Genomic DNA, 27,147 nt, shown 5'->3' with positions numbered 1-27,147 from the left:
ACATTTCCTGTATCCTAGGAACATCAGTCATATTTTGCTGTAGGCAATGCATGTCATGTTACAGTATTCATCCTAACAGGTGTTCTATACAGTTGTAATAACTAGGATATACAGGGCGATACCCACAGCTCTGCAGTGTTTACACAGACGAATACGACACAGTGGCGTAAGAGACTCCTTTAATTAGCCTATGTGTAGGCCTACGACAAAAACTGAAAGTGTTACTATGGACTATTCTGATTATCTTCATTCAGTGTTTGTGTAGTAGGTCCCAGTACTAAAATAGCTTCTTAAGTACACCCACGGTCTGCGAGGAAGGAAGTGACACACGACACCGCACTACACACACACGGAAAGATTAACCAATAATCTGGTTTCAGTACCATGGATAGCGACACACCGGTCGGATAGCCTATCGCTTGGCCATTTTGTCAACATATTTGCAATACAGCCCTATTGAAGGGCTTTACTAATACAAAAAACTTTATATTTGCCGAAGTCAACATTGTTTTGACAATGTATTGCCAAAAAACGATTTTCATTGACAATATACCGAGTGTAAAATGTAGTTCGGGGAACTTTGCTTTCAACTGAAGTCCTTTCCGTGAAAACAAAAGGACTGTTTATCCGTGTATCTAGGTGCACGTGCTCTAAAGTAGTGTATACCAGCCGTTTGAAAAGGCAAATACATTTGAATGGTGCTTGAGTGAAAGGTGAAGGGCGGACGGAGAAGGTGACTGAGAAGAGAGCTGCGCTCTCAAGCGGGAGAACGCGCGGACAGCAAATCGGTCGGAGCCTGGAGTCGTGAGGATGGAGATCCGAACAGATAGGTTTAAGATCGTCGCTGCCAGGACCCTCGGTAAAATAAACAAGTAAGTGAAACCAACAATTATTATTACTTGAGCCTATAAAGTGTGGGTGTGCTGCACTTTGTTCACGTAAAGCGCGTGACATTCCGGCGAGAGCGCCGTTAGGTTACTGTCCACTTCTGTCATCTCTACCCAGAGAAGCCTACAATCTTTTTAAAAGTTAAAGAACTAATTTACTCCGCACTTTTAAATGAAAAGGAACGTATGTAGACACATTTATCAACCAAGATCAAGAGGCCTGGATTAGTAACCGGGTTATATGACCTGGCGGAACATCTGTTTCTAATTATGCTATATCTATCTATATTTAGCCTAGCCTACATGTCATTTTTGGTATAAAAAGTGTACTAAACACCCTCCAATTAATCCGATACTGATGCTGCAGATATCTAATCAACGTCGCCTTGGTCTTTTTAGGCCCTTTATTGGCACAGGCCACCCGCTGAATTTAATGACAAATACACTATCTTTAATTGTATGCACCATGTTTAATTTGAACTCAATTTGAAGGGAAATTACCCTGCAACATTTGTTGTAGCCTATAGGTCTATTTATTCAGGTGACAGCCATGTAGCTATAACTTGAACGTGTTTCCGTCCTGTTCCATGCATTTAGCCTAAATAAACCACTAGGCTTATTTAAACCGAAGATTCCACATGGACGCATATTTGAACTCTATTTTATTCTAACTCACCTGTAAAGTGATCAAAGTTCAATGTGGTTGAGATGCGGTCTGCGGCGCTAGTCTAGGCCTTGAGGTATTTTTACATTGTGACATTGTGTAGTCTCGTTGCTGGAGACTAAATAAAGGACACTGAGAAACCGTTAGATAAGCTATAAAGCACATTTTGATGATCCAACATCCTCGGTTTTGTTGAAGAACTGCATTGTCATCGAAAGTACTGCAGTAGCAGCCCTATTTGATATTCTGATGCCTTGGATACAGGCCTGCGTGTAGCCTAAACACTGACCGTTTCTGTTCCATAATGACCAATATTGAACTAATCAATAACCGTGAAACCAAAAGTGTCAGACCATCAAATAACTTTATTTTAGGGATGTTGATTGATTGGCTGAATCCCAACTGACAAGCAAATGCTCGCACAATTGCATTTATCACACCTTACCGGTGCAGTTGGGCTCGAACTGATTGGAAATGTGTGACCTATTTGAGACATTGAGAACTATTTGAGTCTTGAGCATCTAACGCTTAATTACCACGTCATTTGCAACTGATGCGCTGAGATGAAGGACACTTAAGAGCAGGCAACTGTACCTACAGTATGTGAAATGCAGAGTCTGTCATGAATTCATTTTAGGAAATGTATAGTCCTTCTCTGGCACAACCTTCGAACTAATTGAATGGAACTAAATTAATAAACAAAATTACTAATGAATGTGAAGAAACAGGCATCAGCATGCGCTTGGAGTTTGCGCGGTCTTCTTACTCTCGGGATTTGAAGAGCGTCTAAACACATAAATCCTCTCCAGAAATAGCCCTCTCCCTCTCCAAGCTGTCGTCCCAAGTAAATCCCTATACACCTACCGTTCTCTCTCTTTCTCTCTGCCTCCCTCTCTCCCTCCCTCTCTTTCTCTCTCTCTCTCTCTCTCTCTCTCTCTCTCTTTCGCTTTCGTCCAGTAAGTAGCCTAGCTGATTCCTCTGTTCTCTCCCTTCCCTTCCGCCGTCATTTTAAACTCAGGATTACACCTATAGGGTTAAACAGACACTATACTGTACGATAGCGTCTCTGATAAACCATTATGAGCACGTGCGCAGAAGTGTTCCCCCTTCTGACGTTGTGTTAGAAGTACCTTGCAGTCTTGTAGACACAGACTTGGTAGACTAGCCTCTGTAATCATGACTGTCTCCACATATATTTTACCCTTTTGGACCAGATAATTCCGGTATCACCTGTTTGTGTATTGTGTGAGCAATTAGCAGATGGGGTGGGCTGGCTGATTAAATAATTTTTTCACTGCGTTTTGATTAAGTTATCACTTATTTTTCTCTGACACTCTTCCCCTCATTTAAACAGTCCTGAAAATCTAATTTTGCCCAGCAAGGATAATTATTCTTAGACTAATGCTATTGAATGCTCGGATTTATTTCATTAGTTTTAATTCTTGATGAACGTTTTACACTACAAAACACACATAATTGGTTCTATCATGAGCAATACGTAAAATATCTTACTTTCTCACTAGACTCCACACGTGATGAAAACTGACTAAAAGATGGAGAAGAATGTTGTAACCTAGGTCAGCGGTGTTGAAGCTATCATGCCAGGTTAGGTGAAACATCCTGAAAATGTCTAATGGAAGAGCATCCCAACTGCGTGCTTAGTGTGATCCAGGGCCTCTCTTCTCTCCTGTTCAGCAGTTCAGCTGAGCTACTCTCTGTTGTTGACTTAACTCTAAACTGTGCTGCCGAACCATCCTCACGCTTGTCCTTGACAAATGAATTAAGAGATTAGGTTGGAGTGAAAACGTGTAGGCTAGGCTACTCATCGAACAACCGTGGTTCTGTGGAAGAGTTAACTTATCGGTCCATCTTGACGGTGAAAATCCTGTTCCTGTACCTGTAGCTGGTCAGATCTACCACAGCAGTGCGACCTCCCCCGCGTGTCTCTGATGGCGTGGGTGTGGCTTTGCTGCTCGGCGTGAGAGCGCGAAAGAGAAGTGAAAAAGAGAGGGACTGGTAAACAGCTAAGGATTAGAAAGGATATATGGCACCGTGGAGTCAGACCAGGGGTCAGATGAAGGCAGACAGATGTCACCCAGTGAAGGTCTTGCTACAGTCTACATATGGAGGGGGAAAAAATGAAAGTTAACATATTGAATACTGAGGACGTAGGACCAGCCTAAGGAATAGAGAATTCTCATATTTCCTTGTACACAACGACTTTAAAACTACCTCTATCTATTCACATAATGAATGGACATTGCTCTGGAGGCCCAGGGGTCATACAGGCGTCCTCTGGATACCAGCAGAAGGATGTAGAGGAAGAATGTTGAGAGACATCGAGAATGCATGAGAGAGAGAAGGGAATCCATGATGAAAAACAAGGGGTTAAGACAAGACCAGGAAGATGAACGAGAGAGGGGAAGAATGGAGAGAGGCCCACACTAAGACAAAAATAGTCGGAGAGGGATATTAATAATTCAGCAACAGTGAAAGTCATTAATACTTGATCAATGTCAAAGAACGTTGTAGCCGGTGCTTGTGTAAACTGCTTTCGGTATGCACATTATGTTATGCGGTAGACATCGCTCTCTCTAGTACACAGACATATCCATAGATTATGCTGTTTTGACCCCTATTGTACAGTATGTGCCACATAAATTAGCGGTGTTTCAGTGACAAAGTGTCTCATTCTATTTCTCTGGTCTTGTGAAGCTATTCACCTTGATCAGCAGCGTCCTCTCTCGACCTCCCAGCTCATTGTTTTGGATACACCTGTGTTGACAGAAATAAGAACTGTGGAGAAGGATGAACGCAGCAGAAGATGACACTGTCTATCCTTCATCCATTCTCTGTGTTACAAAACCATGCACCACATCACCACATCGATCCAACCGATCAACTTTGTCATGGTAAACTGTAAACTTAATAGTTCTAATAATTATTCTGGCTTCACCAGAGACTGACACGACAACAGATTGACTGATCACGCTGTGAAGCAGTCTGCACGTCTGTGGGTGACAATGCTTCACCTTATAATATATAGAGAACTTTGGTGATGTGCACAGGTCTATGTTGAGGGGTTCTACGCACGGTGCAGATCTCATGTTTAATGGATGACGCAGCTTGGGTAGATACATATTTGATGTTTCCCTGACTGGAGGCTGGTGCAGGTCTTTAGCACGGCTTCTCAGTGAGGTGGATGAGTGAGGAGGGGAGAGGAGGAGAAAGGAGACGAGACGAGAGGCGGTGGTGGTGGTGGTGGTGGAGAGGGCTTGAGATCTGCCAGGCATAGACAAGGTCCTGTAATCACAGTATGGTTGAGTTCTGCTGTATTTCACCCTACCTGCCAGGTCTGGCAGCCTGGTCATGTCAGCAAAAATATTTCAGGGGAATAACAACAACCATCTACTGCAGGTCGAGGCTGCTGTATGTCAAGGTGATATTGAGGAGCCCCAGAGGTGGCGGACATATTGTTTTTGGAGTTTGTCAAGAGAAGCCTTCCTAGACTCAGACTTCAGAGGAATTTAATTGTTCCACAAGGGAACTGTTCTTATTTCTTTTTGCTGGTACATTCAGCAGAAAACAGAGGAAAATACATTTATCATTAGGCTCCATATGCAGACCTTAATGTATAGACCTAGCTCACTGTATCATTTATTGAGATGATTTATGTAAAGATTTATGCCAAGATGTATGTCAAGTTCAACAATTCAACTTGAGCCTGTATCCCTCAAGTAACTCATTGCTCTCTCTGTACAGTATGAGGTGTGCTTTTTATACAACCCGCCGTCTCTTCCTCAGGGTCCTAGAGAAGCGACAGGAGAATGGCGAGACCATCGAGCTGTCCGCCGAGGGCCGGCCGGAGCTGGTGGAGGAGAAGGAGATGCCCGTGGTGGACTGTACCTGCTTTGGGCTGCCTCGCCGTTACATCATCGCCATCCTCTCCGGCCTGGGCTTCTGCATCTCATTTGGCATCCGCTGCAACTTGGGCGTGGCCATCGTCAGCATGGTCAACAACCACACCGTCCTCCGCGACAACAAGCGGGTGCTGGTGGTAAGTGGCGGCGGCAGGGTGGAGGTTGAGGGTAGCCTCCTGAACCAGCCGGATCTCGTGAGCTTGCACTCCGTTTCACCATACGGATATGCCCAGTATCTGTGTAGCAAATCAGACTGGAAGCTTCCACGATCAGGAGGGTTCATGAGGCGAGTGTTCTGGGCCTGGGGTGACTAGCCAGGGGGAGGGGGAGCAGTCCCACTGTGGGGTAAGCAGTCCCACTGTGGGGTAAGAGCTGGAAGGGTTAGGGAACGGTTAACCTTGTTGTCAGTGGGCTAAATCAGTCAGATCTAGCTCACTTGGGGCGGTTGTATAGCTCAGGAGGTAGAACCAATGATGTCCAATGATCGTAGGGTCGGCGGTTCGAATCCCGGCTCCTCCTGACAACATGTCCTTGGGCAAGACACTGAACCCCAAATTGCTCCCAATGAGCAGGCTAGCACCTTGCATGGCAGTTGCCGCCATTGGTGTGTGTATGTGTGTGTGAACGGGTGAATGAGAGGCCTTCATTGTAAAGCGCTTTGGATAAAAGCGCTATATAAGTGCAGTCCATTTACCATCAATTCGGTTGTTTTGATTTTCCTTATTACTGTATCTTACAGACTCTACTGATCTTAACTTGAGACTAGCTACACAAGGACTGCCTACATGTGGTCAGCATATTGGGTTTTGTGTGGTTTAGAGCTGGATTTGTGTTGTACCAGATGAATACAGTACATTTTCTGCTTTTTTGCCTTTTATATTCAAAAGTGAAAAAACATTTTCATCCCTTGTCCCCTCACTCCTCCCTGTGAATTTCTAACTCTTCTCTCTCTCTCTTTCTCTCTGTCAACAGAAAGCTCAGTTTGACTGGGATCCAGAAACTGTCGGTATGATCCATGGGTCCTTTTTTTGGGGATACATTGTCACCCAGATCCCTGGGGGGTTCATCTGTCAAAAGTTTGCAGCAAACAGGTCAGCTCCCATTTATTTTCATATAACTGTTGCTTTTTACCAAAATGTATTTTAAAACTGATGTCTAAAACTTTCTCTCTCTCTCTCTCTCTCACTCTCTCTCTCTCTGTCTTTCAGAGTTTTTGGCTTCGCCATTGTCGCCACCTCTATGCTGAATATGCTGATCCCCTCTGCAGCACGAATTCACTTTGGCTGTGTGATCATTGTCAGAATATGTCAAGGACTCGTGGAGGTGCTTGGCTGTGTTCCATGGCTCGTTCTTGCCTACATCAAAGTTCACACTTGTAGTTTGCTGACATTTAGTTGTGTTCTCTGTTCTGGCCTGGCTGTGATCTGAACTTGAGATCATAATTCCATTCTATCCACCGGAGACCTGGGTTCGTGCATCGGTCGCAAGCAGCGTCTGACACTTGCAGTGTGTCCAGCCCTTAATGAAATGTGTATTCCTCAACAACAATTTGTAAGAACTGAAACACTCTTTTAGGAATGATGACTGGAGCATCGAGTGGAGTATGATTTGTACCAGAATGAAAAGACGCTATCTTCTTGAGTCATAGCAACTGAAAACACCAGTTAGTATTTCACTAATGAATCATCTAAGTAGGCCTTAATGGGTGCAGTCACTGCTGCTATCTCATGTTCTCCTCTTTCTCTGAGTGGTGTCGCTTTTATTTCTTACAATGCCTTTGTAGCTGTCTGGCTGCTTCTCCTTGCCTGTAATGAGGGGTAGAATATTCTGCAACATGGCTGAAGAAACCGTTGCTTTGCCCAAGACTCCAGCTGCCATTTTGAGAAATAGTTTCTCAGTTTAATTGGCTGACTTCAGGCTCCATGCAGCTCTGAGGTGACTCCCAAACCAATGCCATCTCCCTTTCGTTCTCATTTAGAACAGAATCAGAAACAGATATGAATGGAGTGGGATATTGGGCGGTCACTCCCGAGGGTGGTCAGGTTAATTTTGGCGCGATGGTCCACCACTCTACAGCGAGCGCATCTTGTGTCAGTCTCCCACAGTAGCATCAGGGGACAATTGGGCAATACGTTGCAATGTGTAATTGGCTACCAATTTAGGTGAAAATGGGATAATATTTTGAAATGTAATTAAAAATAATAATTCGAATCTATGGTACTCCATAGAAGTCTGTAGTGTCGATTTCACTGACAAGTCCATATTAAGTAACAATATGAACAACTTTGGTGGCCCCTAATATTAATGATATCTCCTCTTGGTGTGATTCCCTGTGTTTTGTAGGGTGTTTCATACCCAGCCTGCCATGGCATCTGGGCAAAATGGGCGCCACCCCTTGAAAGAAGTCGATTGGCTACTACAGCCTTTTGTGGTGAGGTCATTTGAACCTTTCTGTCTCCTCTGGTTTTATAGTTTTCTATGGATACCAGACCAAGTATTTTTTTGCTTTTTGCTTCAAGGAATATAATGTATTTTTTGTGGTACTGTAACTCTTCTGTCTGTAAATGTACTTGTGCAACTCACATCAAAGTTGCTAGGATCCACATATAACCCCATGGAAATGCTTCAATGCTCCAGTGATCATGATCCACAGTACCTGTTCTAGCTTGAAAATGTGTCTGTAATAATGTGTCTCTGCGTGATCTCAGGGTCCTATGCAGGAGCTGTGATAGCCATGCCGTTGGCTGGGGTACTGGTCCAATACTCTGGGTGGTCCTCTGTCTTCTATGTCTATGGTAAGTGACTCCTGTATATTTACTAGCACATCAAGTGTACAGTGAGTATTCTGGCATATCGTCCACCTATACAGTGCCTCCAACTGCGCCTTGAGCGCTTGGCCTATTCTTTAAAATGAACACCGCAAAGCACAGTGTCCATTATAACCTGATGATTACATAGTAAACAAATGCTGAATAAATTAGCAAAATTTAAGCCAAAACCCTGCTGTGAAATACATTTCTGCTGGACTGGTCCTTTGCTCATCAGCTTCTATCATTCCCTTTTTTAACTCGTCCCTCTGTTTTTCCCTCTTCTCCCTACTCTTTACACTCCTCCATACCCCACCCATCCTCCTCCATACCCCACCCATCCTCCTCCATACCCCACCCATCCTCCTCCATACCCCACCCATCCTCCTCCATACCCCACCCATCCTCCTCCATACCCCACCCATCCTCCTCCATACCCCACCCATCCTCCTCCATACCCCACCCATCCTCCTCCATACCCCACCCATCCTCCTCCATACCTCACCCATCCTCCTCCATACCCCACCCATCCTCCTCCATACCCCACCCATCCTCCTCCATACCCCACCCATCCTCCTCCATACCCCACCCATCCTCCTCCATACCCCACCCATCCTCCTCCATACCCCACCCATCCTCCTCCATACCTCACCCATCCTCCTCCATACCTCACCCATCCTCCTCCATACCCCACCCATCCTCCTCCATACCTCACCCATCCTCCTCCATACCCCACCCATCCTCCTCCATACCCCACCCATCCTCCTCCATACCCCACCCATCCTCCTCCATACCTCACCCATCCTCCTCCATACCCCACCCATCCTCCTCCATACCCCACCCATCCTAACCCTTTCCACTCCTCCCTAACTCTGACTCTTCCCACTCCTCCCTCCTGGCTCCACCCAGGCACTTTTGGGATCATGTGGTACCTTTTCTGGGTGCTGGTGTCATACGAGAGTCCTGCAGCTCATCCCACTATCACAGAAGAAGAGAGGACGTACATCGAGGAGAGCATCGGAGGCTCGGCCTCCAACGCCAATCCTGTGACGGTTAGATCATCCACGCCTCTGTTTGCGGGCGCCATCTCACTCCCTCCTCCTTTCTGTTCACGACCGTACATGGTCAGATCTGGTCTGATGGTTTCACGCTGGTGATGCGAGTTAGCCAAATTAAGCTGCTTGAATCCTAGGCTCCCTTGAATGAATGACAGGATGGTAACTTCCTGTCCTCTTGTCCGTCATCTAGAAATTCAACACGCCCTGGAGAGCTTTCTTCACCTCCATGCCAGTGTACGCCATCATCGTGGCTAACTTCTGCAGGAGCTGGACCTTCTACTTGTTGCTTATTAGCCAGCCTGCATACTTTGAGGAAGTGTTCGGATTTGAGATCAGCAAGGTAAGAAAGTCAACAATTAACAATCAATAGAAAGATCAAGAAAGATCAAAGGTCAAGTGAAAAACAAAGGGTAGAAAAGAAGATAAAGTCTAGATGTTGACAGACATTCTGTAACTGTGTATGGTGTATGGTACCAGTATGATACCAGTATGATACCAGTGTGTAGTATAGTACCAGTGTGTAGTGTGGGTTTTGTTTGCTTTGTTCTGAGAAATATCAAACTCCAGACATCTCTCAAAGCCAACAGAACTTCTGTGGTGTGGGTTTTCTTGGCTCTCTAGCAAAGACTGGGAAGCAGCAGCAACACTGTCTATCCCTCACAGTCGTGTCTTACAGCGTGCTGATCTGAAATCAGTTTTTCCCCTGTATCTTCCCAATTCCTCCCTTGCCTCTCCCCCTCCTTGACTCCTGGCAGGTGGGCATTGTGTCCGCCCTCCCCCATCTCGTCATGACCATCATCGTGCCCATCGGGGGGCAGCTGGCCGACTACCTGCGCAGCAACCAGATCATGACCACCACCAACGTCCGGAAACTGATGAACTGTGGAGGTGAGAGTGGAGGAGAGGAGAGAGGTAGAGGTGGAGAGGAAAAGTGAGAGAAAGGAGGGTTGGGAGGAGGAGAGGAGGGAGGGGAAGAGAAGAAAAGGAGAAGAGAGTGAGGCTGAATATACTTCAGCCTGATTATGAGGTAGCTATGGGAGTGTAGTGTGTGAGAAAGCAGGTGTAGCATACAGCAAGTGATGACTCAGCGTAAAGCAGCGCTGCTTCTGTGGACTATTTTTGACCTGCAGAAAAATCGATAGCAGAGTGAGGGGAATAAGAACTGTATGTTTATACAGTATATGTACATCGCTCAGTGGGAAGCTGCACCTCATGTTAGGTCATACCGATTTCAAAAAAGGAAAGACTCTGGAATAAATATGTTTAAGGAGAGACTCGGGAATAAATATGTTTATTCCAGAGTCTTTCTTTTTTTTATTTCCTCAAAAAGTACATTAATAAAAATTCAGCTGGAGATGGATTGGGAGTTGACAAAATAGAGGGAGGTGCCTGGAGGTGAAAAAGTACTCTGAACTGAACTAATGTATGTGTTGTTTGTAAGCAGGGCACATCTCTTAAAGAGACCTGGTCTCAGTATGTTCTTCCCTGTGTAAATAAAGGCATCTGTCTAAAAATACAACTCCATGCTTTTACCAATACAAATCTGAGTAAGGCTCTCATAGATGGAATGGTCCTGACTTTCTCTGTTCTGCTTTGTAGTTTAATTACTTCCCTTCCTTCACTGTGACAGGCTTTGGAATGGAGGCTACCTTGCTGCTGGTGGTGGGGTTCTCCCATACGAAAGGCGTGGCCATCACCTTCTTGGTCCTGGCGGTCGGGTTCAGTGGCTTTGCCATCTCAGGTGAGACTCATTACTACCAGGGTGCGATTTGTAAAAAACCCAGAGGGGGGGACATTTTCAAATAAAATGTAATGTCCAGAAATTGAACTAATGTAAACATCAGAACAAAGGAAATGACTGTATGATCTTATTGTATTCTTATACACCCAACAAGGTGCTAAAAGAAAGGACAAACCATACGATGTTAGGTTATTGATCACTGCTATGAATGTAGAGCTATCCCGTCCTCATCATAGACCTTTAGACCTCATAAAAATAAAAATAAAGTGATATGCGTAGGCTAGTTAAAGGTAGGCACTATGTGCATTATAGGCTACATCAAATCACTGTTACAGTAGGCCTGTGCCTTGAACGCAAATTTGAACACCAGCCATCTATCCCGACAAATCTGTAGGATTTCATTTAATGTAACATTCAGCATGGATCCATCTTGGTCCACAATCACGCGCACTTTCACCGGTAGACCAGGCCGCAAGGCTGAAAAGAAAATCTGGAACACAAGATAAAATATAAATTGGTATTGGTCTCGTGAAAAGAGGCTAAATTGGTGGCCGCGACAATGTGCTGCGCTGACTTGGCTATCGCCTAATATCGAGGATGAGAATAGCAAAACAAAAGCAATACATGCTGACGATTGGCCGCTTATCACCCACAACAATAATTGTATTATAATAAAATATTCATCCTGTCACTTACTGATGTTTAGCACTAGCAGAAGAGTCTGCTTTGGTGACGGACCTCTGGCATTTTGGGCATGCGCCAAAATCCTTGCAGCAAAATATGACGAAATGCTTCATTGATAATTCTTGCTAGTTAGAGTAGGCACTTGGTTGACAGTTGCCATGACAATCAAACGTGTGGTTAGAACTAGCTGTTGTAAATCGTATTTTTGAAATAGCTAGTTTAGCTTTTCTAAATTGCGCCATCTATTTTCGGGCACAGGAATTGTAGCTATATTCAGTCTGACCAGAAGCAGGGATAAAAACCTATCCCCACCAGCGATAAAAAATGAATGATCAGAGGAGGGGATATCAAAACCAGAGGGGGGGAAATCCCCCCCATCCCTCCCAGCAGTTTGCACGCTGATTACTACCACTGCTGTTCTCTCAAGAGATCCCCCTGAGGACTCACACTAATAACACATCAACCTGCATCACCCCCCCGCTCCTTGAGCCACCACTGAAACATACCGTAATGAGGGGGAGTTGACTGCTTTGTAACTCTCTCAAATGATACCCTTGGAAGACTAGTTCTTGTTCCAAATGCTTTTTGGAATGCTCAACTCTTTCTTTCCCTCCCTCAGGTTTCAATGTGAACCATCTGGACATCGCTCCCCGGTATGCCAGCATCCTCATGGGCATCTCCAATGGTGTGGGTACTCTGTCTGGCATGGTGTGCCCACTTATTGTTGGAGCAATGACCAAACATAAGGTACATACAGTAACTGGCTCTACAGCTAACAATGTCCTACTGCATACCATTGACAATTGACAATTGATACGAGTTGACAATTTTGTCTGATATCAGTCAGTGTACCACTACTCGCCATAACTCACAAGTGCATCTCCTTTCTAAGGAAGTGACTAAGAGCTTAATCTAGTGCTGAAGCCAATGTGCAACAGCTAAATACAAATATAAATAAGAGCTAAGAGGAAGGGTCAGGACTTCTTGAATAGGTGAGTTTTCAGCCTGCGACAGAACATGGTCAGTGACTCCACTGTCCTGTGAGTGGGCAGTTCCTTCCGCCACTGCGGGGCCAGGACAATACTGTATGTGCTGGCAGTCATAGATGTATTGTGGTATACTGTACATACACTGTACATACACAGTACCTTGTCCTACAGACTCAAATGATTGTACATAGTGGAGCTTTCAATAACATTTGATAAATCCACCATTGTGAATATGCATGCCATTGTATGTCTTAAAACCATGATTCATTCTCCCACAAAATGTCACTCCGGACCTTTCTCAACTGTTTCAATCTGTATCTCTGACTTCCATTCATTTTCCTTTCAACCTTTTCTTTCACACATACTTTTTTCTCCCTCTAACAGCCACTCTTCCATCTTTTTTCTCTCCTTCTCCCTCTTCCCGGCCTCAGACGCGGGAAGAGTGGCAGTATGTGTTTCTCATCGCCTCCCTCGTCCACTATGGAGGTGTTATATTCTATGGTGTGTATCCCCTCATAGTCCTCTGTTCTACCCATCCCTCTATACTTCACAATGGTCATACAATGATAATTATAATGAGAAGGATAAGAAGAAAAATGATGATATTTATCTCATGTGGTGCCTTTTTTGATGCTGTAACATGGTGTTCAGTGCTCAGTGACGAAGGTGTATGAGTATGAATGACTAAGGTCAAGTCAGTCTAAATGAGCACAATCGTAGAGTAAGTGTAAATGAACACAGTCTGTGCTCTAAATGAACACAGTCTTGTGCTCTAAATGAACACAGTCTTGTGCTCTAAATGAACACAGTCTTGTGCTCTAAATGAACACAGTCTTGTGCTCTAAATGAACACAGTCTTGTGCTCTAAATGAACACAGTCTTGTGCTCTAAATGAACACAGTCTTGTGCTCTAAATGAACACAGTCTGTGCTCTAAATGAACACAGTCTTGTGCTCTAAATGAACACAGTCTTGTGCTCTAAATGAACACAGTCTGTGCTCTAAATGAACACAGTCTTGTGCTCTAAATGAACACAGTCTGTGCTCTAAATGAACACAGTCTTGTGCTCTAAATGAACACAGTCTTGTGCAGAACGACTGACTTTGTCTCTGTCCTCCAGGGATCTTTGCCTCTGGAGAGAAGCAAGATTGGGCCGAGCCAGAGAATCTCAGCGATGAGAAGTGTGGGATTCTTGATGAGGACGAGCTAGCAGATGAGACGGAGGAGCTGTACCGTACGGGCGGAGGCGGCTACGGAGCCATGAACACAGATCCTAATGGCGGAGGAGGAGGAGGAGGAGGAGGAGGAGGAGGAGGAGGTGGCTGGGTATCAGACTGGGACAAGACAGAGGAGTACGTACAACCGACCGGAACCAATAGCTACCTGTACAGAGGAGGGGACGACCGGCAGCTCACATAGGAGGCCAGCAGCTAAGGGAGGGAGGGGGGGGGGGTGGAAGAGAGGTCAGCCAGTCTGACCAAAGTGTTATTGACGAAGAACTGCAATAAATTACTAATGTACAGTAAAGTGGGAAGAGTACGAGCCCTATTGTGTGTGTGTGTGTGTGTGTGTGTGTGTGTGTGTGTGTGTGTGTGTGACATACTGTACAGGCTCATGAAGAGTATCTTAGGGCTCTTTGTTGACTCTTTTCGAGGAAGGGTTTGTTTTAGGCCTAGTTTGGTTGCTTTCAGTAAGAGTGTGTTTACTGTACTTATACCCAGTGTATTGGTCAGCAGTCAACAGGGTAACATGTTTGTTTAGGCCTCATTTTTATTGCAATGTTTTAAAATTACTTCTGATGTGCATCCTTTTGACCATGTACAGTACATGGAACTTGGTGGCTAGAATCAATGAGAGTGAAATTCCAATTTAATCAAGGTAATGTTCACACTGAAAAAGCATCTTACTTGTGCCAATACAGTAAAGTATTTTGTTCTGGAGTATTGGTTTGTGCATACCGTAAATTTCAGCCACTCTGAAGTCAAGTTACAATACATATGTAAACAGTGAAATGCTCTGTGAAAGTTGTCACAACACTCTTTTCAGTGCACCAGTATAGCAGATTATACCATGTCAGTCAGTTGTGTGTATCAGGCTTTAAATACGTCTGGTTGAAATAACCTCTTTCTACTGAAATTTAGGGAAATTAATGCCTTGTGCAGAAGTACAAGGGCTGTACTTTCAGCCTGTACAGGAGAGTCAAACCAAAGACCTACAGTCAGTCGTCATCATCACCACCATCTAAGTGCTGCAAACACAAGTACATTTGAGTGTGTTTGGTGGCCAGTTATATAGCCTTCAAGTACTCAACATGTACTTAGTTGTAGTTCCCAGCCATTTCTACACAATTCCATTTAAAATGTTGTGTTAAGTTCTCTCTCTCTACCGAGAGGCAGTCCACTGGCCCCGAGGAGCCCAAACCCTCCCACGGACACATGCCAGTCTGCGCCCGCTGTCACAGTGACTAAGCGATAGCACTCTGAGGCTAGGCTGTGATGTCACAATCCCAGAACACACCACTCACTGACTCAGTGATATCAAGTATGGAGAACCAGGTGTCAGAACAGTGATATACAGTGTACTGTCTACTTCCTAGTGACAGCATGGCCTCCCTCTCTAATACAGGTGACAAAACAGGGGCCCCGAGATCTCTCTCTCCTATGGAGGAATTTCTCTCTCCAATCCCCTTCTTTTGCTGAAAGATTGAGGATTTTGCCGGAGCAAAATTTGATTATCTGAACAACAAAAATTGTAGAATAGAATGGAAATCACATTGAGAAAGAAGTGTCAGTGAAAATGATATTTTTTCAGTGTTTACATAGCTGTACTACTCCAGAGAATATCATGAAATTCTGTTTTTGGAGATAAATATTATACTTCCAAAGCACAGTACAGTTCTGGGCTTTACCATAACCTTTACTAGGATTTCACTGATTTTTGCTCCAGCATATTCAGGCCCATAGTCAGAAATGAAGTAGGCCTATGATATAGTACTGGGGTGTTATTCAGGAGATAAGTTGACAGTATATTTTCTATTTTTACTCAGTCCATAAAACACAATAAAAGATAAATTGTGTATGCCACTGAGAAAGTCAATTTAACTGTACATACAGTAAGTCATAATATTACTGGTTAGCATAGTGAGTTGTTTAGAGTTGAAGGTCGAACTCCTGTTGTCATGGGTAACAAAAAAGTAAAATCATTTTAACTGGAGAGTGAGTTTTGATTAATGGAGATCAAATACACATAATTAGTCTCCTTCACAGTCAAGGAAAGGATCAATATTAACTATTAGGGTTTTTACTGTCATTGTTGTTGTTGTTGTGTTTTTGTTTACTTCCTTTCTTTCTCCGACTGATCTGTCAGTTGCTTTTCTTCACTACTGTTTTGTTCTTAAATGTAAAATATAAAATTGTATATGTAAAATAAACATATACATGTTGAATAAATATTGTATAATAAAATGTAGAGGTGATTATTATTATTACTATTTACTAACTTCATTACAAATAACATCAACCATTTTGAATGATGCCGGTTTGTGTCCTTGTAGATGAATAGCTGTATAACTATAAAATTATATTTGAACCCATTCCCATGTTACCAAAAGAGAACAATGAGCATTACATTACACAAAGCCTCCTGCTGGTCTGGCTCCCAGCTTCACCCGTCTCCTCCTCCTCTACTCCCCACACAGGGTCTGGTCACTAATGGCTGTTTCACTGGCTCTCTCTGCAGATATGAGGTGTCGTGTTACTGCTCTGCTCTGCTCTTCCTCGGCCTGTCTATTGATCCATTGGCTACAGATATTACCCCAGAGAAAGAGAAATAGAGATTCTGATAGGATCTGAGAGGAGGCCTAGCCTGAGACCAGGGACTTCATAGGACGGTGTATGTACACTGGGGGAGGTGAGGTCTGGTGGATCTTTTTATAAGAGGGTCTATCTCTGTCTGTCTCTCTCTCTCTCTCTCTCTCATGTTTGTGTACAATCAGGGGGATAATCCTGCATCCATCTGCTAGAGGGAGGGAGAGAGAGAGAGAGAGAGAGAGAGGGAGGGAGAGGAGGGCTAGGAGAGGGAAATCAGATAACGGTGTTATTCTATACCCTGCATGATTTCTATTTGTGCCTCTCATATATTGTTCTCTTGGGGAGCAGAGGGAAGAAAGCCGTGAGGGGGAGGCAGAAAGGGAGGTGAGGGCAGGAGAGAGGGGGAGGCAGAAAGGGAGGTGAGGGCAGGAGAGAGGGGGAGGCAGAAAGGGAGGTGAGGGCAGGAGAGAATGTGGGGAACTGTGAGGTTAGCCGAGGTCTCCCTCTCTCTCTCTGACACGCTGTGCTAGACTGAGGAGCTTCCTGGAGGGAACAGCAGGTACCGGTAATTAAAGTCAAGATGGATGCGTGCAGGAGGATTCCACTCCCCCCCCCCCCCCCTTCTTCTCCTTCTCTCAGTTCCGGGTCCTTCCTCTGCCTCCCTGCCTCAGACCACCTGTAGTTCTTGGGTCTTAACAGCAGCCAGCCCCTAGCTGCAAGGTTAATCATGATCATGTTTAGCTTTGTTCATGTCACTGATATTGTTCTTATGGTAACACAGGGTGTGACCTCCACCAAACCATGCATCTTTCCAAACCACAGAACAGCTTATCATATCTTAATCCTTAATTTCAATAAGCAAAAACTACCAGAATTTATACAAATGTCCATACAAACATTATTGTCTATAATTGTCTGAAATGTCTTATTGCACTAATTGAAGTAGTAATCAATTAAGTAGTTTGTTTCCCTCATCCTGCCAGGTAGGTTTCTAAGTACTGCTCTTTTAGGGATACTGTACCTGGCTTTGTTTTGCTGTGTTATGTAGCCTTGCTACTGAGTTTGTGAGTGAGTGAATGCTTAGTTTTCATACATGACATGAGTGTCCAAATGGTTGTATTTGAGTGTGGGATGGATGGGTGAGAAAGGGGGAGTGGAGAAGTGAATGTAAGAGGAATCAGTCTGGAAATTATTGGTCCATTTTCCCCTTATATATTTTCAAGGCTACCATCATGGACGCCAACCATTCATTCCTACTGTATTGCTATAGCCTAAAGTCTTTAAAGGTGCCACATGTAACATTTCATTTTTTTTCTTCACACTATACACAATAATCAATATATCCATGAGTTGCATTTAAACTGTATTTACCCAGAACTGAAATGTTGAATTCGTCACTTTTCTCTCCACTGCATTCACAGTGATATGAGCCAGAGTACATGGAGGAGACAGCTGCTATTCTCCAGGTCGGGCCTTGCATGTGAAGGGATTGTTGTTTACTTCCCCTCACTGTTGTCACAGCTCAACTCAATGGTATCCCAAGAGAAGACCCGACTGAATTCAGGTAGCATAGACAGTAAAACAGACATAGACATAGAAATAGAGAAATACTGTAATGAGATATTCTAGAACCAACGTGGATATTATTAACTTGGATATGTTGCCATCTTGTGGTGAAATATAAACACAAACAGAAGTGAGTCGGGGTATCAGGGGTGTAACATTAAGTGGTTGAAAATATAATGAGAGAGAGAGAGGGAGAGAGAATGAGAGCGATATAAGGGTGTGTATGGTTTTTGTTTTCATGGGAAGTATGAATGCTGTATTTTCTTTTATGTGTCAATTATTTACCCTTGGTTTGTGGTTTTTACCTGCGTCTTAACCAGGACAAAAAACACTGCTGAGATCAGAATAAAGAGCTGATTAGTTTACAGTACATGCATGTAATAATGTGGTCATGGATATACAGATATATGGAGTAAACATCAATCAATCAATCAATCAAAGCTTTATTTGTATAGCGCATTTCATACCCAGAGGCAACACAACGCGCTTTACAGAGAACAAGAGAGGTGGGCATACGACCCACCCCTACATATTCCAGAGGGAAGCAAAAAAACAGTAATCACCCGGGGGCTATAAGATAAGTGAGCTGTAAAAATTCTTCCCTGACCCCTCTCAACGAGGCGATCGAGCAAGCTCCTGGAATATGTTTGTCTACCGTCTAAGAACATTTATAGAGCAATAAATAACATTAAATTACATTTTCAGAGTAAGAGAGACGAATAACATCATAGGAGAGACATGGCAAACACTGGTGTATGTCTGTGTGTGCGTGAATGTGCCTGGGCCCAGATAGAGGCAGGGTCAGGGGTAGGATCGGGGTAGGAAAAGGATACGGACCCGGGTTAGGGTGAGGGGAAGGGGATCTGGGCCCAGGACTGGTGTATGTCTGTGTGTGTGTGAGTGTGCCTGGGTCCAGGTAGAGGCAGGGGTCAGGGGTAGGGTGGGATAGGAAAAGGATACGGACCCGGGTTAGGGTGAGGGGGAGGGGATCCGAGCCCAGGACTGGTGTATGTCTGTGTGTGTGTGAGCGTGAGTGTAGGTGTGCCTGGGTCCAGTTAGAGGCAGGGGTCGGGGGTAGGGTGGGGGTGGGAAAAGGATAAGGACCCGGGTTAGGGTGAGGGGAAAGGGAACTGGGCCCAGGTCCAGGCCTAAGCTGGATGTGGACTGGTGTGTGTCTGTGTGTACGTGTGTGTGTTAACTAAGTACTACAACATCCACAGCTGACATTGGGGTATCTATTGTCTGCGGGCGACAGTGGGGCATCTACTGGACCAATGTATACAGAGGATTCACAGGTAGGTTTGAGGCTGCCTTTCTGTGTCTCAAGTTACTAGCTAGTGATTGTAGGCTAGGTCGAAAAGGTATGTCTTGAGGTCTCGCTTGAAGACCTCCGTTGTTTCGGCCCTTCTTAGGCACTCCGGTAGGGTGTTCCAGAGGTTGGGGGCATAGAAACTAAAAGCTGCCTCTCCGTGTTTCTTGGTCCTGGCTTTTGGAACTGTTAAAAGTTCAGTACCTGAGGATCTGAGTGGTCTGTTGGGCATGTACTTAACAAGCATGTGTGAAATATTTTCTGGTGAGTGATTGTGGAGAGATTTATAGACTAGTAATAGTATTTTAAAGTCTATTCTAGAGTTGACTGGTAACCAGTGTAGTGATTTTAAGGCTGGTGTGATGTGTGCCCTTCGTCTAGTCTTAGTGAGGACTCGTGCTGCAGCATTCTGTATCATTTGTAGCTTAGAGATTGCTTTCTTTGGTAGGCCTGATAGTAGAGCATTGCAGTAGCAATGTAGCAACATATTCATTTTCCATGCACGTACTACATACTCACTTCTTAACCACCACCACCAAAATACTACTATTCTTTTAATTAGTTAGAGCACTCACCAGTCACCACTACACCACAGCTAAGCTCAAGATTCTGCCCCAACACAAAAGCTTGGGGCATCCCTTTCACATTGTCAAAAACAGGAGGTGGACTCAAAAAATATATACTATATATTATATTGTTGAATGTTCTGACAGAGAACGTTTGGTCAAATATGTTGTGACTGTGACTTAGAAAAAGTGTCTGGTAGTATGGTGTGCATCAAAGAAGATTTTATGTTTGTTTGTTAGCTCGCTAGCGTGCTATCTTAGATATTATCAGCTCTCTAGCCTCAGATTAAAGATTAAACTGTAATTTGATTTATTCAAATGTTACAATTCAAGTGTTTAATTATAGTAAGGCAGCAATAAGATTGTGCACAGTAAATATCAAGAGCACTGAAGGATTTGACACAGATCTGGTCTCGTTAATGTTTGATGGAAGTTGAGGGCTCCTTGTACTGGCTTCACATAACTCAATACATCATGGGTAGAGTGGGCGGAGGGAGTGAGACACAATAGAATTGGGGGAGGGGGTGATGCTAGTTTTTAATTCCCCTTTATCATAGAAAAATCAAAACAATGGAATTGGTAAAAGACACGGACCTGTGCCGATTGACATACAAAATATTGCATGTGGTTTTCAAGTGTTTATAAAATATATCTGGCTGAACTGATTCAAGTTCGTGCGACATCTAGAACCCTGAGGTCCTCCTCCTAGTTTCAAGCTCTCTACTAACAAAGAGTTTTCAAGTGTTTATTGACGCAGTCACAAAGCCATGATAAAATATATCTGGCTGAACTGATTCAAGTTCGTGCGATGTCTAGTACCCTGAGGTCCTCCTCCTAGTTTCAAGCTCTCTACTAAGAAAGTAACTTTGATTGGGTGGAGCATCACCCCCTCCCCCAATTCTATTGTGTCTCACTCCCTCCGCCCACTCTACCCATGATGTATTGTGTTATGTGAAGGCAGTACAAGGAGCCAACTGAGGAGGAAGCGCTAAGCGCTACCTTGAAACTCTAAAGAAAATCCAATTTGCTCAGACTAATCATCACAATAGCAGCAATACAAATAGACGAGTTTCCACTTCTAGTTGAGAAAACAGCAGAGATGCTCGGGTGTTAGTGAGAGTTCTTTATTGGACTAATACAATAAATACATGAACACATTACACTTAAGAGAGGAGCATGCTGTCACCACCTCCTCCTTCTCACTGTAACCAATCACCACGCTCCAGTTGGGTCACCAGACTCTTCATAGACCTAATCACAGGTCTCAGAGGTCAGCCTGTTGCATTCTGGGGGGGGGGGGGGGGGTCAGTAAGGGTCATGGGAGTCAGTGACAGCTGGAGATCAGCCCTAACATCTGAAATCCAGGTTCAGATCCTATGTTAAACCACCAGAGGGGGGTACTAGAATGTCTGATCTGTGACCAGGGGTAAGAGGGGCTCCTCGGTAACAGGGCCTTCAGAGATCTTCAGCGCTAGGATTCCTCACCCGACACTCCGACGCGACATCACTAACACTGGCTGGGACTTGACACTACTGGGGGCCTGTACCAATACTTTGAGAGATGCTTCCTTTCTTCCCATCCAGTCAGACCACATCAGTTTCTCCAAGGAAGAGATGAAGGGTTTTCAGAGGGAGGCAGGGGCCCTGGGTATGCAGGAACCTGGCTTGGGGCTCCATCCAGATACTTAATCACTGCTCTTTCCCACTTGAGAGGGACAGGCGTGCTTTGGCCTTCAGAACCATCACGTCGACAGCAGTAATATTTCAAGATATAACACATTAGCCTAAAGCTATTTCAGGAATGTTGTAAAACGTTCACATTGAAGAGAAAAACAGAATGTTAATTTTAGTAATCCATGGTGGTTATAGAGAGCAACATTGTAAACAGCAGCCAGTTGAATTATCTTCCCCGCCACCCAGGAAGCTGACATCATACACAAGTGACGTAGTTGACCAGCAGGTCTTCTGAAAGATGGACTCGCACAGACAATCCACAGAAGGTAGTCTGTTTCTGATAGTTACCGCAAAGTGAATAGAAAAGTCAGTTACTTAAGACTTAGAACAATTCACCAGCACACACACACTGGTAAACTCCAGCATGTGTGTGTGTGTCATACTTTAGCCAACTGGCTGCTCTTAGGTCAGGTTTGGTCAGTTGGTCGGTGCGTTTGTCTCCTACAGTGTTTCCTCTGTGCAAGTCTATCCTTAGATGGCGTGTCTAACAGCGCTACGATTGGTCACTGTACCGCTGCCAGGCAACCAAACAAAAATATACAAAAAATAATAAGGATTATGACAAAATGGTAAACAAACCTTTTTTTATGCAAAACACACACAAAACACAAGAGTTTCCAGATCAAGACGGCCATGTAATCCTGGCGCTCCCCTGGCTAGCGAGCTATGGCGGGTTAAGCTGGCGTTAAGAGGGGTGAGATCAGGGGAGAGGCCAGGAGCCAGTATGTACAGGCTGGTCAGTGAGTACAGACACGGGTTCAGGCGACAGAGACACTACAGACACCCGGGCTGCTTCATCAGGGTTCCGTGGCGAGGGGTTTGGCAAAAGGACAGGAACGCACACGCACGCACAGGTGCATGGGTGCAGACACTAGGCCTGGGTCCACCCACACATCTGGATCACTGCACTAACCAATCACCCTTTAGCAGGCAGACAGGTAGGGGGGGGTTAAGTGCTGTAATTGGGTAGAACTGCTTTCTAGGCACTGGGCAGTCAGTTGGCATGGTAACCGGGCACCCTGTAATTCCATCCAGGACTCCCAGGAAAGACGTTGCGTTACCCAACACTTATGCATCCACACATGAAATCATGAGAACGAGATATTACAGAATAAAAACAGGGTCAGAACGAGAGGATTCTCTTATTGACACCTTATTGGAGCAGAAGCACGTAGTTCCAGGGAACAGACCCTGTGGCAGGTGGCAAAGAGCTGTGATAGGGCAGGGGGGATAGCGTCCATGACATGTTTTGACCAATGAGGTTTTGGTCCAGGGCGGGAAGGGGCAGGGCATTGGTGGATGCGTGGAAGCCGGGTTGGGGGGGGGGAATCGCCTAGTCCTCCCTGGCGCTGACGCGGGACTCGGCCAATGAGCTGTGGAGGATGCTCCTGATGGACTCCACCCCCTCGCCCTCCAGGAAGGAATGGTGGTCGCCTTCGATGACGTGGATGCACACCTTCCCATCACACACCTGGGCAGAGAGAGAGAGAGAGGGGGGGGGGGGGGGCAGTCAGGGGGAGTGTGTGCGCGCCGTCCGAGTTGCATTTTTGATTTGGGTGTGTGTTGTGCACAGTGTGTGTGTGTGTGTGTGTGTGTGTGTCCTCACCTCGTTGAGTTTGTAGTCCGAGCCCAGGTGCTCTCCGTAGTCGCTGCTGACCTTGGCGCGCAGCAGGGTGACGTTGCCGTGGTACTTGGCCGCCGGGGTGTAACAGTCGGCGGCCTTCAGCTTGTGGTAGAAGGTGGAGGCGGCGAACCGAAGCAGCTCCTGACTGATGTTCTTGTGGCTGGAGGTGATGAGGTCGACCGTGGCGTTGACACGCGCCTCCAGGTCTGAGAGGGGGAGGAGCGTCTCCAGCAGCTACGGGAGAGGAGGGAGGGAGGGGCGATAAACACAGAGAAAGCGTGATGTGAGAAATGTAGTTGCGTTTCAGCTGGTGCCACAGTCCCGCATCTAATTTGCGTGTGTGTGTGTACCTTGTTGTATTCGATGCCGGTGAACTGCTGGATGAAGGCACACAGAGCCTCGGTCTCCGCCTCCGACTCCTCCCCTGGGGTCAGTTTGGCTCTGTAGCTCTGCGGACACAAGACACACACACGCGGTTAACACAATACACACATGGTTAACACAATACACACATGGTTAACACAATACACACAGGGTTAACACAATACACACAGGGTTAACACAATACACACAGGGTTAACACAATACACACAGGGTTAACACAATACACACGGTTAACACAATACACACGGTTAACACAATACACACATGGTTAACACAATACACACGGTTAACACAATACACACATGGTTAACAATACACACATGGTTAACACAATACACACATGGTTAACACAATACACACATGGTTAACACAATACACACATGGTTAACACAATACACACAGGGTTAACATAATACAAACATACATACGCAGGGTTAACACAATACCCACACACATGGTTGACTATACACATGTGTACGCGCGCGCACACGCGCGCACGCACGCACGCACACACACACACACACGGCCCTCTCACCTTTGTGTAGGCCTGCGTGTAAGAGTGGGAGCCGTCGAACAGGAACATGTCCTCCACCGGCCGGCCCTGGGCCTGCAGCTGGGAGCCCATCTCGAACGCCACGCACGCCCCGAACGAGTACCCAGCGATGCGGTACGGCCCCTCGGGCTGAACCTGGAGGATACAGGCCACGTAGTACGCCGCCAGGGCCTCGATGCTGCCCAGGGGGGCCGCTGGAGTGGGGCGGGGGTGACGGAGGAGGAAAGAGGGGGAATGGGAGGGAGGGGGAAAGGGAGGGAGGGAGGGAGGGAGGGAGGGAGAGAGAGAGAGAGGGAGAGGGAGAGGGAGAGGGAGAGGGAGAGGGAGAGGGAGAGGGAGAGGGAGAGAGGGAGAGAGAGAGAGAGGGAAAGGGAGAGAGAGGGGGAGAGAGGGGAGGGAGTAGAGGGCGGTTGGGTTATTTAACTGGATCAGACTATACCACCAGTTGTAACAGAGGGCCGCTTATGGATGGGAAGATTTCTTTTTTTTTTTTTTACTGAAATGTTTATTCGGTTATGAATACAACAGAAACCAAATTAAAACAGGCATGGCATGTCATAGTGTACATCATTCTTACAAGTGTGAATACAGAGTAATTTCCTCAAATTCATGTGTCAAATGGTTCACATGCACAAGTCATAGATCAACCACTTCTCCCACTTTCTAACACACATTTTCTCTCACTCTAAGCTGGTAGGTCATGCTCTCCATAGCACAAATTTCTCTTACAATTTCTAACCACTGTTCTACAGTAGGGGGCACAATCTTATACTAATTTCTTGTTATTTAATTTTTACTTGTAATCAATAACACTTTGGTTAAATCCCCTTCAATTACATACTCATTTATATTTATGGATGGGAAGATTTAAGAGGGGATTAATCCCACAAGCGAAAATTGTGAATTTGCGAGCTCATAGGTGTGTGTGTGTGTGTGTACCTTTAGTGCACTGCAGTCCGTAGCAGGGCATGCTGAGCTTGGCAGTGAGGGTTCTGAAAGCAGTGATGGAGCCCTCTATAGGGTGGACCAGGAACAGCGGCCGCTCGGCGCTCTGCACCTGGTTCAGGGGCATGATCGTGGGGTCGTCGGGATTGACCAATAGCACGCTCATGTCTGCCTCCTGCAGGGTCCGAACCCCGCCCCTTTTCACTGGCGACTGACGGGACTCTGGAGAGGGAGGGAGAGACGCGTGTTGATGAGACGCACACACACACACACACACACACACACACACACACACACACCTTCACCCTCGGTTCCGGCAGGTTTGCTGGACAGCTCCCGGAGCTTGTTGATGGTGAGCTGGCGGATGTCCCTCATCGCCATGACAATGTCGTAGTCCCGCTCAAGCGTCTGGCGCACTTCCACACCCATCAGAGAGTCCAGGCCCAGGTCAGCCAATGAGGCGTCAGCGTTCAGGCTGCTGACATCACGCACACCTGACAGAGGGAGGAGGAGAGAGGCATGCATATTTGAGGTTGTGAGCATGTCATCTCCAGTAGGTGTTAAAGAGAGGTTGCAAATGTTGACAGGGTGTTATTTTAGGTTGCCATTTTGAAATACAACTTTGAAAACTTTAAATTAACTGTGAATTCACTGACAAGTAAAACGTTTAAACGTTTTAAGTTTAGAGAGTATGGAGATCATCTGTGAGTCACACCCAGTTAGTCTGTGGTAGTATTTGGTAGTATGATATCTCGTACCCAGGAAGTGCAGTGTTTGGTAGTGTGATGATGTCATATCCAGGAAGTGTAGTATTTGGTAGTGTGATGTCATACCCAGGAAGTGTAGTGTTCGTCAGTGTGATGTCATACCCAGAATGTGTAGTGTTTGTCAGCGTGATGATGTCATACCCAGGATGTGCGCCACGGCCTCCACCAGGTCCCTCTGCCCCGCCCCCTCGCTCTTCACTACGCTCCGCTCCGCCAGCACGAAGCTCGACATCACCGGACTCCTCCCGCACAGGAAGCGGTCCAGCACCTCCAGACAGGACGCGATGCGCTGGGGGAGGGTCCCGCCGATCACCGCGTCGTTCCCGCCCATGGTCTCCAAGACCACGCCCACGTCGCCGATGGCGCCCCACTGGACGGCCAATCCCGGCAGGCCGTCGTAGCGCCGCTTCTCGCACACGCGCTCCATGGCGGAGTTGGCGTAGCCGTAGTTACTCTGGCCGGCGTTTCCACGGCCGCAGCTGACAGAGGAGAAGGCCACGAAGTAGCTGAGCTCCGGACAGAGACGCCTGGTCACCCTAGGACACGAGGGAGGAGACCGACACGTCAACACACATCCCTGCTCCCTGCTTCAGTACCACCAAACCAACACCACCATGGATGTTCTGCTCCATGCTGCGAGGCCAGTGTGTGTGTGTGTGTGTGTGTGTGTGTGTGTGTCTTACTGGTCCAGGTGCAGGGTGCCGTTGTATTTGGGTTTGTTGACGTCCAGGAACATCTGAGGATCAAGGTTCTCCAGCATACCGTCCTTCAACACCTGAGAGAGAGAGAGAGAGAGAGACACAGAGAGACAGACAGAGTTAAAACCTTCGGAAATTTCACACCTGCAAGAACCTGAATCGACAGATGAGGGGCGATTATGGGGTGGCGGAAGGGTTCTGTTACCATGGCGAGGTGGAAGACTCCTCCCACCGGCCCCAGCCTGCAGGCCTCCTTGACGAGTCGCTCCGCCCCCTCCGGCGTGCTGACGTCGCTGGTGGACACCAGCACCTGCACGCCCTCGCCCTGCCACTGGCGCACGCGCTTCGCCTGGTAACCTGGCAACAACAGAACGACACAGCTGTGACCACGATGCCTGACAGACCCCCCCGGTGCTTCAACACAACGCGCTGGTGGCGCCAC

The 27,147-nt window shown here is 46.0% G+C and overlaps 2 protein-coding genes across 2 annotated transcripts in view; one reads left to right on the top strand and one right to left on the bottom strand.

Annotated features, from left to right (window-relative positions):
- Positions 1 to 810: 810 nt before the first annotated feature.
- Positions 811 to 14,169, top strand: LOC311324071 (vesicular glutamate transporter 1-like; the record flags this gene model as incomplete). The annotated part of the gene is made up of 13 exons (XM_084456450.1): positions 811 to 872; positions 5,356 to 5,608; positions 6,444 to 6,562; positions 6,680 to 6,794; positions 7,815 to 7,902; positions 8,180 to 8,266; positions 9,188 to 9,330; positions 9,527 to 9,676; positions 10,092 to 10,224; positions 10,967 to 11,077; positions 12,381 to 12,508; positions 13,182 to 13,251; positions 13,871 to 14,169. 13 exons carry the CDS (start codon positions 811 to 813, stop codon positions 14,167 to 14,169), a joined length of 1,758 nt encoding a protein of 585 aa, XP_084312576.1.
- Positions 14,170 to 21,118: 6,949 nt separating this feature from the next.
- The window catches only part of fasn (fatty acid synthase), a 28,856-nt gene continuing 22,827 nt past the window's right edge, over positions 21,119 to 27,147 (bottom strand). The window contains 9 exon segments of the mRNA XM_084456506.1: positions 21,119 to 23,205; positions 23,341 to 23,592; positions 23,709 to 23,807; positions 24,278 to 24,489; positions 25,235 to 25,462; positions 25,540 to 25,734; positions 26,149 to 26,543; positions 26,691 to 26,782; positions 26,911 to 27,062. Of these exon segments, the coding sequence (XP_084312632.1) occupies positions 23,068 to 23,205; positions 23,341 to 23,592; positions 23,709 to 23,807; positions 24,278 to 24,489; positions 25,235 to 25,462; positions 25,540 to 25,734; positions 26,149 to 26,543; positions 26,691 to 26,782; positions 26,911 to 27,062 (1,763 nt within the window). The 3' untranslated portion in view covers positions 21,119 to 23,067.

The sequence above is a fragment of the Borostomias antarcticus genome (assembly GCF_949987555.1).
Source record: "Borostomias antarcticus genome assembly, chromosome: 22".
In the NCBI taxonomy this organism is placed as follows: domain Eukaryota; kingdom Metazoa; phylum Chordata; class Actinopteri; order Stomiiformes; family Stomiidae; genus Borostomias; species Borostomias antarcticus.
This window is presented reverse-complemented; position numbering and strand designations above follow the sequence as displayed.